A 13,832-nucleotide genomic window follows, 5' to 3' on the forward strand; every position below is an offset into this window, starting at 1 on the left:
TTGCACCTTCCTTGGCACACCTGAGCTCCTCACCACATACAAGGCTTTCATCCGCAGCTCAATGGAATACTGCTCTCCCCTCTGGGCTGGTGCTCCTGCCTCACACCTAGCTCGTCTTCACGCTGTTGAAACCGTGTACCCCTCCCCCACCCTTCCCCCCAGTCCCCTCCCTTCCACAGATCTACCAACGTCCCTGATCTATATTGTTGTTGTGCTTGTATGCTTTCCTCTCTCTCCCTCCCTTTATTGTATGTTTTATGTGTCCGTGCATGTTTTCATGTTTAATGTGTTAGCTCTTACTCTTACTTTTCTGTTTTCTTTATTTGTGTGCAGCCTCGACTCTGTATACAAAAAAAAAGAAATAAGAAAAGTGATTGGGTACAAAGAGAATGCTCAGCGGGGCAGAAAGTAATGAAGAGGAGCAGAAAAACACATACGGCCTGCCCAACAACAAGGTGGCATTGTCAGGAAAGTATTAGTAGTGCTCTTTCAGGCCCTTACTTATGCTTGGGCTTGTATCACTCATTCTTCTCCTCGCTCATTCTTTCTCTAAATATCCCTCTTTTAAGTCCTTCCGCCCTGCTGTTGGAGTGTTTGTACATTGTTCATTGTCGTCGAGCAGTGCAGTTCAGTTCTATCCTGTGTTATAGCTCTTCTATGAGCCTCGAGTTTTACAAAAAAAAACGGGTGAATAAATAAACACCTCATCAGATTAATAACAATGGCCTCCTCCTACTTTATACATTAGTCTAAGTGCAAAAGGAAATGCCAATAATTATCAGGAACCTCACCTGCAACCCGACCTTGATTCTCTTGGTGAGCGCACCTTGAGGGAACACAGCACAAACCTGTGGAACCACTGAGCTGCTGAGTAAGCCACCCTCTGGTCCTATGGCACTGCTTTCCTGTCGCACACGTGATACCACCGCAAAATACTGCGGGATGTCACGGGTGAAGATGCGACAAATCCTCTTGCGCTCCAACTCTTCCAAACTGTCCAATTCTAGAGTTAAAATGGGATTTGAAAACATTGGGGTAATCATGAATTGGTGTCGGCTGGTGGTGTATGTACCATGTATGTATATGCAGTCTCTTGGTAGATTTACTTTCTCTTTTTATCCCAAGAACAGGAAAGACGAGTTTCCATCCACATTTATTATTTTTAATGTACTCGAGTTTATCCTGGTGTTGTCCAAAACTGACATATTTGAGCCAAATACTTAACTTGAAGGTGGAGCGGGGGGGGGGGGGGGGGGGGGGGAAGAGACCGAACCACGTGACCAGCGACGTCATTTTTTTTTCTCCACCAACTTTTCTCGAGATGACGCCCAATAAATTTCATCTTGATCGGATGAAGTTTTGTACTTGTCAAATTATGATGTCATAATGGAGGCACCTATGACATCATCATTGACATATGTTATTCCCCATGAAGAGTTCTTTACAATGAGTCATGTCTCAATTTTTTATATGCAGCGCTTTTGGAGATATTGAGGTGCAAAGTTTTTTTCGTTTTTTTTCCAAGATGGCGCCCGTACCACGTGAGCTATGACATCATAATTATCATTAAAAATTCTACAGAAAGAGGCGCACCGATGGTGAAAATTTCCTGTAAATCGGACAAACGGTTGCAGGGAAAATCATATTTATTATGTGCGGACAAACAGACAGACAAACAAACAGACAAACGGACTCAAATGCAATACCCTCTCCTCTGGCGACGGACTCAAATGCAATACCCTCTCCTCTGGCGAGTGTAATAAAATTGTTATCAAGTCCAAACACACACACATACACACATACATACACACATACACACACACACACACACACAAACGATATCTCCGACCTATCCTGTGAGTCCTTCAATTAGATTAATAACACTCATTTCAAGGCAGTTTGAAAAACACTGAAAATTTGAGACTAAATGTTCAATACAGTTGGACCCTGCTATTCGCGTGTGATAAAATATGACCTGTTTCTCTATTCTTGGAAAAGTGTCCTGCGAAGTCATGAGTTTGTTTTTCTAATCGCGGCCGTGTTCTGTTAAATCGCGTTTTTTTCCATTCGCGGCTGTGTTCCGTTAAATCGCGTTTTTTTTCTATTCGCGGCCGTGTTCCGTTAAATCGCCTTATTTTCTATTTGCGGCTGTGTTCCGTTAAATCGCGTTTTTTTTTTCCATTCGCGGCCGTGTTCCATTAAATCGCGTTTTTTTTTTCTATTCGTGGCCGTGTTCCATTAAATCGCGTTTTTTTTCTATTCGCGGCCGTGTTCCGTTAAATCGCCTTATTTTCTATTTGCGGCTGTGTTCCGTTAAATCGCGTTTTTTTTTCCATTCGCGGCCGTGTTCCATTAAATCGCGTTTTTTTTTTTCTATTCGTGGCCGTGTTCCATTAAATCGCGTTTTTTTTCTATTCGCGGCCGTGTTCCGTTAAATCGCCTTATTTTCTATTTGCGGCTGTGTTCCGTTAAATCGCGGTTTTTTTTCTATTCGTGGCCGTGTTCCATTAAATCGCGTTTTTTTTTTCTATTCGCGGCCGTGTTCCGTTAAATCGGGTTGTTTTTTTCTATTCACGGCCGTGTTCTGTTAAATCGCGTTTTTTTTCTATTCGCGGCCGTGTTCCGTTAAATCGCAGGTTTTTTTTCTATTGGCGGCTGTGTTCTGTTAAATCGCGGTTGTTTTTTTTCCGATTCACGGCTGTGTTCCGTGAAATCGCGGGGTTTTTGTCCTATTCGGGGCAGTGTTCCGTTAAATCGCAGTTGTTTTTCTATTTGCAGCCATGCAACCCGCGAGCAGGAACCGGGCCTCCGTGCACAGTCTGGCTGGCTCCGTGCGCGGAGCTGGCTCGCTCAGTGCGTGCACAGCTCGCTCTGGCTCGCTCACTCCTGGCTCCGTGCGCGAAGTGAGCAGGCCGCACACACTGAGTCGCTCCAGCCGCGCTCATCCTCACGATTGTCGAGACCTCCAATGTCCCAAGACGATTTAATATACCATATAATAATGTACAAGTCTTATAATATTATTATTATTATATTATTGTCCAAGTCCTATTATAGTCCTAGAAGACAATATAATGTCCAAGTAAGAGCGTTATAAAATGTTCACACGTGGTCGTCAAGACGGTCCTCACGCGAGAGCACAACCGTGACTGCACAGCACCAATGTTCCAACGCAAGCGATAGTAAACCGCGACCGTTCGCTATCAAAGTCCCAAAGCAGAGAGACCTAAGAGCGAAAATGTCAGGGAGAGCATTCTTCATGAAATCCTGAAGCAGAGAGAGAAAATGTCGGCCCCCTAACTCCTTTGTACTCATAGGCTCTGATGCCATTCGATGCCGCCCGTGCCTGCTCCTATCAGCCAGTCACTCTCTTCCTTGCTTGACAAATCTCACCAATCACTGCTCTCCGGGGCGTGGCCTCCCGGACATTGCTGCTCTTGCGACCACACGTCGGTGGCATCATCATTAGTGCGCAGAGGCCTGTTTCCGATTCGCTTTTATTTAGTGTCTTTTAATGCGCTATTGCCTGGCTTTGTGTGTGTGCTACAATGTCATAAGGAACAAAGGGGAAACAACAGAGGCAGTTACGTACAGGGGATTTACCATTTATCCCTAACTAATTAACATAAACCCACCCCTCTCATGGGGACACTTGTACGCGCTAACACGACATCCCGGCGAAACGAATTTCCTACTTATGAAACATGGGGTTTCTTCTTCTTCATCGCGACATACGGAGCATGGCACACTATACAATTCTACCTGGACTAAGGTAATCATTGCCGACCCCCCACAAACATAACAATATATATATATATATATATATATATATATATATATATATATATATATATATATATATATATAATATATATATATATATATATATATATATATATATATATATAATATATATATTATAATATACAGTCACGTGAAAAAGTAAGTACACCCCATGTAAAGTTTTGACTTTTTCAACATATTTCAACATACAGCTATTTGATCTTCATTTCAACAATATTGATCGATAAAGGTGTTATAATATAACAAATATCATGAAACATTTACATTTTGTAGTCCACTGTATAATTTAAATAAACATAAATGCAAATTTCACATGTGGAAAAAGTTATCTGCCTGTGTTATCTACCCACTCAGCGCACATTGTACATTGAATGGAGTTCACTCTGACACCCTATACTAATCCAGACTGTATGTGGTGAGGAGCTCAGGTGTGCCAAGGAAGGACTTCGCACGATGGAGGATGCCCAGTCGGCGACTGGCTTTGGAGGCCAGCTTGGAAATGTGGTTTTCCCAGGAAACCCCCTTGCCCGCATTTCGTCTTCCACCATCTTTAGCCAAGTCTTTCTCGGTCTTCCCCGTCCTCTACTTCCTTCTACATTCATTTTCACCACTCTTCTCAACCAGTCACTTTCATCCTTCCTCAACACATGACCAAACCATCTCAACCTGTTCCTCTTCACAGCATCCATCATAGGCTCTATTCCCATCATCTTTCACAATTTATCATTTGTCTTCCTCTCTCTCAACGATACTCCGCACATCCACCGAACCATTCGCATTTCCACCCTTTCCAGCCTTCGTTGCTGCTCTACGCTCATTACCCATGTCTCGCTCCCATAAATCATAACACTTCTCACACATGCAGCATACACCTTTCCCTTCAGCTTCAACGACACTCCCCTCCTCATCAGCACGCCACTCAGTTCCCGAAACTTCTTCCATGCACATCTCACTCTATCTAGCAACCGTTGCTGAGTCTGATCCACCTTCTCCATTCAGCATGTCGTAGCAAAATGTTTTCACACCTCCCAGCTTCACGCCGTCTCCAAGATCCAACTCAACATTTACTCCATCTGCATCTCCCTCTGTGCACACCTTACATTTGAATGTAGCTGCCACACTGGTTAATGACCCTCTCAGACAACGACATTTTTGATGAACCCACTCAGCGCACATTGTACATTGAATGGAGTTCACTCTGACACCCTATACTAATCCAGACTGTATTATAATAATCCAGACTGTAATAATAATACAGTATTAATACAATAATACTGTATTAATGATACATTCTGGATTATTATAATACAGTCTGGATTATTATAATACAGTCTGGATTATTATAATATAGTCTGGATTATTATAATACAGTCTAGATTATTATAATACACCATCTGGTTAAAAAGCCCTACAAAGACTAGAAAAGAAAGAAAAATGAACTTCCAAATGTGTTGTTGATGGAAATCAATCCATCCGACATGGATACAGGTGTCCATCGGATAGAACAAAGTAGTGCATACGTGTGTCACAAATAGCCGGGTTTTTTTGACCGAAATTTGGAAGAAAAATGGGAAAGTATGCCAGAATTAAAAAAGCAATGCACTGATTATTTTGTGGTCATCTTTTAAAAAGAAGTCAACTTGAAAAAAAGAACTTTTCAATGGAATTTTCTTGAGCGTTGTACTTAATCATACCCTCTTCCATGCGATTCAGCATCTCAGAGAGCTCTTCTTCGGAACAGTCTTGCTGATGCTCTCGCCACGTGGTCCCGTCGGTACTGCGCAGCACGACGAGCTCCCGCTCTCGTCCACGTAGAGATGCAAAGTGTGGGATCTCCACGAGAACAGGCCTGCGGTGGTAGTAACCAAGCAGCGGGGACAATGATACAATGGCAGTATCATTAATTTCCTTCAGTTTTTACTGGGGAAGTCATGGGAAGTAATAATCCATGAGCCAGAGGGACTCTTGGGGTACCATTTGGGTTGGTAAATTCTACCAGACATCTGAAAGCTCCCAACCTGCACTTTAAGAAAATATCCGATCGTTTTGTCAAATAAGTAGAAGTGCCATGAAAACAGACTCCTACATTCCCAATATACATATATCAAATAATCATATAATTGAATACCTTTGGGACTATAAATCCTATGGATATCAATAAAGTACATGCATATTTGATGAGACTGACAATTAATTGGTGGCATGATCCCGAAGTCAGGGAGCATGTAAGAAAATATCACTTCTACTTTAGAATTTTTGCCAAAAGTTATTTTGTGCTTTTAAATGTTAACCTGGATGCTTAATAGCAAATTTAACTTGTTGTCCAAAAAAATTTCATATCTCTCCACATAATGACGTCATCAAGATGGTCCCAAAATTTGGTAATTTATGTTTCCCTTGCGTGCGTTTCCAATTCAAATCAAAATTATATTTTGCGAATATTTAACATTTAGCTCTAAAATTCAATAGAAACTCATCTGCAGGATGATATTTGAGGGACAACAAGGGGAGGGCACCTTCTTGGGGGGAGGGTGAATGGACATGGATGATTGTGAGAAGTGTGTGTTGTCCCACGTGTCTTAAACAAATTTCAGTTTGTGTGCAAAAGTTCCCCTCCACTCCCCTCCACACACAGACACGTGCACGTCTGGGCCAAGTCTGGGCCCTCATTACATGTCTGATATGCTAAAAATGCAGACCACTGACCCAGAAACCTGGCAATTTGTAGATGAGGGAAATTTCGTTATCACAAAGAATGAGATTCCATTTACCGCAATTAGTGCCGACCAAGATATTGAGCAAGAACACAAGGAAACGAAGAGAAAAGGAGGATTCATCGGCATACCACGGAACGAGCAAGTCATGGAGAAATACTTCATGATGGCACCTGTCTTATGTAGAATGGGGGAAGAATTCAAAGGTTATGCTGCTGGTGAAAAAGCAGAAAGGCATCTTCACGACATCATGAGCAATCAGGCCAGAAAGGCACGAGAATGTTCCCGAATGCTGTCAAACTCCGCTTAATCACTTGTCAAACACAAGTCAACGGAATCCTTTTCTGAATACTGATCTATTCTACCGGATCACTTTTGTTATGTCCCCACCCCCCCCCCCCCTCCCCTCCCCATACAATAAAATGTGACGTTCTTAATCGTAATGATTTGTGGAAGAAAGCTGTAAAGAAATTAGTTTCGGAAAGAATGGTGGACAAAACAGTGGACTTTTGGGCACCACGGAAAATGAACAAATATCGTTATTCAAAGATGTGGGTGCTGTTTTCAAGACAAAAGTGTAACTAACAAAATTTGGAAAATTTGAAAATGTAACTATCAAACTATGGCAAATTTGTAAGTATCAAATAAGAAAATACCTCTCTCGCCCCCCCCCCCCCTTCCCATGCCTCCTCCCCTCAAGCCCTCCACCTTCCACAGATCTCCTGATGTCCCTGCTCTCAAATGTTGTACTTGTGTGCTTCCTCTTCTCTCCCCATCTTGTCTCCCGCTCCCTTTATCTTATGGTGTATGTGTCAGTTTGTCTTTTTGTGATTAATGTTAGCTCTTCCATGAGCCTCGATCTTGTATACAAAAAAAAAAGAAAAAAAGAAAAAAAAAGACAATTGCTTGTAAGATGACTAACCATTTCCAAAAGTGGGTCAGCGGTCGATCTCCACGAGGCAATTGATCAATATGAATTCAACGTTACACCTCCATCTAATTTTAATGCACACGGATCCATGGTTTTGCAGCCTGGGCAAACCAAGGTTTTTTTCATCAATTATGGAATTGGAGCTACCCAGTGATGTTGCGGAAGTGGAAGAGAACAACACCCGATCTCTCCTGCTGATACACTCCGTGTGCATGCGTAACATGATCAGGACACCTGACATGACAAATGCAAGGCACTTTGCTGAGAGATTTTTGACACTGCAGCAATCACGAGTTATGCGTACGATGACGTCAGAGTACTCTTCGATCAGTATGCATCAGAATCACGAAAGGAGGCAACGTGTGAGAAGAGAACAATGAAAACAAATTTGATTCATTATCATGTAAATGATGGCATGCAAGTTAAGAAGAGCATCAAAGACCTTCTTGCACATATAAATACGAAGTCAAAATTGACAAAATATCTGAGGATTAAAGTACTAAACCATTTCTAAGGAGCAGCTAAGAAGGTCCTCCTGACATGCCATACTCGGATGGAGACCAACCTTTCATTCTCTGAACGTTCTTGTGACACACCATACTCGGATGAAGACCAACCTTTCATTCTCTGAAGGTTCTCCTGATATATTGTTATGAATTTTGGGGTAGAGTGATGTATAGATTAGGTATATCTGCGTAGGTACTGTCATGAAGAAGAAGAACCATCTCGATCTGTCTAGCCCGGATGTCGGATTAAGTTTATCTTTGTGATCATACAAGGATGATCCTTGTGCTAACTAGAGTAGGGATTATGCTAATTCCCCTGTTCGTGAGACCTGTGATCTATCCATTGTCCCGTATGGCAACGCACATAGACACTAGGCAGGCCCATTAGTTACACCACACAAACTACTTAAATTCCGCACAAAAAAACTCACCGGAAGCGAGTTCGGGGCGCTGCCGATAGAACCGCAGCCAGCTACATCACCGATTTGCATAGCAACACTCATCACTCAGGCAGGCTGAGAGCCACGCCCAGAAGGACTCGTGATTGGTCAAGGTAGGGGCAAGAAGCTGGCCACTGATTGGTGGAAGGAAGACACGAGGCAGGATGAAGGCCGCCGATTGGCAGAATAAGAAAGGAGTAGTGATTGGCCAAGGACGGGTCAAGAAGCTTCCCTCGGATTGGTGGAAGGAAGGGAGAAAGAAGCGACATACTGATTGGCCACCGGCCGATGGCATGAGAGAGAAGTGACGCGGCCATTGGTGAAAAGTGCCGGTGATGTCACGAGACGAGCGATAAAAGGACTCGGTGGCTGGCATTTTGCTTTCTCGTTTGGACCTTCTTCTCGTTTTGGATCCCTCTTGCCCTGGACTTCCCTTGCGTTCTTGACCCTGGACACTTGCATGTTGGGCGACGACGGACGGTGGACAGACAGTGGAGCGCTGACGATTCTCGTCCCATGTGTTCACGTGCGAGCGACGAGCGTACAAGCGAGGCTTGCCGCTGCAGCATATGCTGGCCTAGCAGCACGCGAAAAAGGGCACGTCGAGGCCTGGTTCGTGCCAACGACCAGGCAGCCTTCCTCCCACCAATACCAGAGCCGCGTCCGGACAACGTGCTCGAGCCTGGCGATCCCTGACACACCATCCAATTGAGATAAGCCCACACACACACGCACGCACGACCCCCTTTATTTTTATATATTCTCCCTTGTGTGTTTTAGACGTCTGGTGTGGGAGAGCACTCCATTTTAGAAACATTAGTTAGTAACCGGCACGTTTTATTTTGTATTATCAGCATCCATGGCAATAAAGACTTGTTTATTTTTGTACATAAAAGCCGTTTTCATTGAGTTACTTTGCAGGGTTGAAGACTGCTCGGAGCTGCCGTGCGGGACCGACAGGTAAAAGCTTCCCGCTTCTTCTTCTTCTATCTTCACCCCACGCGTAGATATAAAATCCGTATTTGATCGTCGCCTCGAAGTTAACGCTCGATTTGGCATCCGTGGCTTACTCACGGTCTTAACTGAGAGCAGTCACACGACAAGTGGTGTCAGGAGTGGGATTCGAACCTAGCGGTCACTCTTGTGTCCGTGGGTGTTGAAATTGACACCGTCGAGCGTACATTGCGCTCGGCATTCGGAAGTAAAAAATATTTTTTAGTCCGAGGTATTAAAGGTAAATTGGTATAGTCGATTGGGTGTGCGAGATGCGAGCAGTGCGTCGCTAAATTTAAATCGATTACTGAGGTAAAAAATAAATACGCACGCGGGGAAACGACCACCTCTCAGCGGATGGAGGGGTTAAGTGCTATGGAGGGCGGAGTGAAGATGCTGAAGGCTTTGGAAGTGGACCAAATATAGGGGATGTGGAGGGTAGAGATGGAACCACCCCTGTCCCAGAGCGGGAAATAGATGGAGCGGCCGCGATATCCGACCAGGGCCTGGCTCATTTATTTAGGGGATTAATGGGAGAAATGAGGGGATTGAGTTACAAAATGGATCCCCATTATGAACGATTGGAAACATAATAGATGGGACAATTGATAAAACGGATACCCGTAGTGAACAAAGGGATGCCCAGATTAAAGAAACGAAAACCCAAAGAGAACAAACAAATGAAATAAAGAAAGAACAAAAGAATGATCCACATGGGGTGCGTTTAGAGGTGAATGGGGAGTGTCTAGAGGTAAATGGGGAGTGTGCAAATTTAAATGGGGAATGTTTGATGAAAGAAGGCCTGGAAGGTTATCGGGGCCGAGTGGATGTCACAATTCATCAGCAGGGGGATGAATTTGAATTTTTGCTGCACCAGGGTGGTTGTGCAGAGCAAAAAGGGGTAACAATATTGGGGGTCCGTGTAACGGACCGGACCGGGTATTTATTGATGAAGGCATGTGGCGGCCAGAATTGATTAGTGATGATGATGTGAATGAATTTGGACAGGAGCGGCTGAATACCTGTGACAGTACCATCGGGGAGGACGTTGACCAGGTCCAAGGGAGCTTGGGGGTTGAGGTGAGTCGGTCCAAGGAGGAGGTTGAGGTGACCGAGGGGACCCTCACCACAAACCATGATTGGGCACCAGAGGTTCCTGAAGTGGATACACAGCAGGGGGAGTGTTTTGGCTCCGAGCTGGAATTGGATATTAAAGAGTCGGGAGAAAGAGCCTCAGAAGAACTGGTCCCTGTAGGAAATTTGGAACAGCTGCAGGGGTCATTAACTGCAGCTGCGGTGGTTGGACACACGAGGCGAAAATTTTTAAAAGGAAATTTTAAAGTAAATGGAAATGGGAATTGGATTTGGATCAGCCATGGTGGGAGTTGGTCCCCGGGCTGTGGAATTCGGACCAGGAGAGGTCATTGGGGATGGTCTCGGGGAAAATGTGCCCCTTTCAAAATGGGTTCATGCCAGCCAGCTGGGGGGCTGTGCTGGCGAGATTTGGACGTGGGGTCCGACCATGGGTGTCATGGTACGACCTGGGCCCCATGGGGGGGTCTGGTGGAGTGTGGCGTCCCTTGTCCATCAGGGCGCCGCCCGAGCGGGTGTCTCGGGCCGGCAGGGTCACGGGACCCTGGTGGGGGTTAATACCTCCAGGAGGTCCGAGGTGGTTTCTCAGGCCTGGATGGCGTATTATGAGGACCACTAGGGGGAGGTGTTGTGGGTCGCGCCTTCGTGGAGGCATCACGGATGGCCAACATGGGCCTGATGTTGTGACCGCCCAGGCGCAGGCAGGTAGCCTGACAACCTCTCCCTGAGACTCTGGAACAGCCAGCATGTGGTGACCTGCCATGCTGTGCTGGTCTATGGATGCGGGTCTAACCGCATGGACAGGAATGGTTTATAGCCCACAGGACAACCATTGGGGCATCTGTGGAACATGATAGGGTGAGAATGATCTTCCAGAGATGTTCAGTTATGATTTGTGAACTCTCGGCTTGGGAAGCGAGCCATGGATTGATTAATCGGGCGCTTGTAACGAGCCGAACATATGGGCCATGCTCGGCTGGCATGTGTATGGAGAAGCATCCTTCTTTGGTGAGATTATTGAATTGTGAAAAATATTTGACATGGGTAATCTGAGGGTTAGATGTAAATTTAAGGGTGAATTTTGTGATGCATGGTGGACACTGTACAGTGGCACCATTATTGATCCAGGTGTGTTAGACCAGAGTGTTGGAGGCTGGGATGAAAATTGATAGACTAGCAGGACACAGCCTTCAACTGGTTATGGGGGCGACTGTGCCAATATTTGGGACGCGGGTTTGTGGGTATGTAGTTGGGTAGTCTGGGGGTCAACGTGGTGCTATAGGTGTCCGAGGTGTGCGGACCATGTCTTGTGGGTGAGTCTCCTGGTGGAGCATGGCTGTCTGCTAGACCTTGGCGTTGTCAAGTGTGGGTGGGGCACTGGGGGCTGCAGTTTTGTTGCCTGGGGGATGTGGACGGTGCAGGTGATGTTGGGTTTTTGTGTGGTCGAGAGGATGGAGATGGAAATGGAGTTATGAGTGGTGATTATGGAAATGTGCTTTTGAAATGTGATGGTGAACTGTGAATTGGGGATTTCACATGAAAGCAGGCCATGGCAGCAACTGTTGGAAACATCTTTTTGGTACCATCTTTGCAAGAAAATATGTGGTGGAGAATTGAATGGCAGAGGGGGAGGAAATGTGTTTTGTGGATTTTGTGGGTGGGGAAGGTGTGTGCGTCCGCAGGTACGGATCAAGCTCTGGAGGAGCGATGACTGCGGCCCCTCTCTGCAGTGATTACCCCTGGCAGCCAGTGGTGTCTGGAAATTGGAGTCCGTCGGTGGTGGGGTCTGTTGGACGCCATGGGGTGAGACTTCCAGCGACCCATGAGGCTGCAAGGAAGCTGGAGGAAACGGTGACTGGTGTGTGGAGACACCAATGCAAATTGGCCAAATGCCATTCCAAAATCATGGCATTAATATGGAGTTGGTCCCCCTTTTGCTGCTATCACAGCCTCCATTCTTCTGGAAAGGCTTTCCACAAGATGTTGGAAGATTGCTGCGGGAATTTGCTTACATTCAGCCAAAAGAGCATTAGTGAGGTCGGGCACTGACATTGGGCGTTTAGGCCCAGCTTGCAGTCAAGAGTCCCAATTCATCCCAAAGGTGTTCAATGTGGTTGAGGTAAGGACTCTGTGCAAGCCAGTCAAGTTCCTCCACACTGATCTCGACAAACCATTTCTGTATGGACTTTGCATTGTGCACGGGAGCATTGTCATGCTGAAACAGGAAAGGGGCTTCCCCAAACTGTTGCCACAAAGCATTAAGATTTGCCTTCACTGGAACGAAGGGGCCAAGCCCAAACCATGAAAAACAGCCCCAGACCATTATTTCTCCTCCACCAAACTTTACAGTTGGCACTATGCATTCGGGCAGGTAGTGTACTCCTGGCATCCGCCAAACCCAGATTCGTCCGTCGGACTGCCGGATGATGAAGCATGATTCATCACACCAGAGAACGCATTTCCAGAGTCCAATGGCGGTGAGCTTTACACCACTCCAGCCGACGCTTGGCATTGCGCATGGCTTTGTTTGAAAGTTTGAAAGCTAAGTTTGAAACTTAGGCTTGTGTGCGGCTGCTCGGCCATGGAAACCCATTTCATGAAGCTCCCGACGAACAGTTGTTGTGCTGACGTTGCTTCCAGAGGCAGTTTGAAACTCAGTAGTGAGTGTTGCAACCGAGGACAGACAATTTTTATGCACTATGCGCTGAAGCACTCGGCGGTCCGATTCTGTGAGCATGTGTGGCCTACCACTTCGCGGCTGAGCTGTTGTTGCTCCTCGACGTTTCCACTTCACAATAACAGCACTTACAGTTGACCGGGGCAGCTCTAGCAGGGCAGAAATTTGAAGAACTGACTTGTTGGAAAGGTGGCATCCTATGACTGTGCCATGTTGAAAGTCACTGAGCTCTTCAGTACGGCCCACTCTACTGCCAATGTTTGTCTGTGGAGATTGCATGGCTGTGTGCTTGATTTCATATATACCTGTCAACAATGGGTGTGGCTGAAACAGCCGAATCCACTAATGAGAAGGGGTGTCCGCATACTTTTGGCCATGTAGTGTATATATATATAGTTATAGAAGTCCATATTATTAACAGAACATTGCAGTAGGCTCAGGATAATTCGTGGGCATTTCAATGTTGCCATAGCTATATCCTGGATAGTCAGTCACATGGTGCAGAAATTTCCACTGAGCAGTCATGACAAATAAAACAAGGCCTTCTCCAACCTACCACCAACAACAACACAACATGCATTTTAAGGCCATGTTCCCTGCTAGAGCGGGGGTTAGCCTTGCGGTCCCCATGACAATCTTCTCCATTTTGCCCTATTTTCTGCATCTCTCCTTGTT

General features: G+C 45.5%; 1 protein-coding gene across 1 annotated transcript in view; it reads right to left on the reverse strand.

Annotated features, from left to right (window-relative positions):
* The window catches only part of LOC137433066 (ankyrin-3), a 482,046-nt gene that overhangs the window by 78,318 nt on the left and 389,896 nt on the right, over positions 1–13,832 (reverse strand). Inside the window, exons 28-29 of the mRNA XM_078784014.1 lie at positions 5,499–5,653; positions 792–1,003 (exon numbers count right to left, since the gene is read on the reverse strand). Of these exons, the coding sequence (XP_078640140.1) occupies positions 792–1,003; positions 5,499–5,653 (367 nt within the window). The remainder of the gene's footprint in view (positions 1–791; positions 1,004–5,498; positions 5,654–13,832) is intronic.

Source organism: Myxine glutinosa, chromosome 8, assembly GCF_964187855.1.
Source record: "Myxine glutinosa chromosome 8, kmMyxGlut1.1, whole genome shotgun sequence".
In the NCBI taxonomy this organism is placed as follows: domain Eukaryota; kingdom Metazoa; phylum Chordata; class Myxini; order Myxiniformes; family Myxinidae; genus Myxine; species Myxine glutinosa.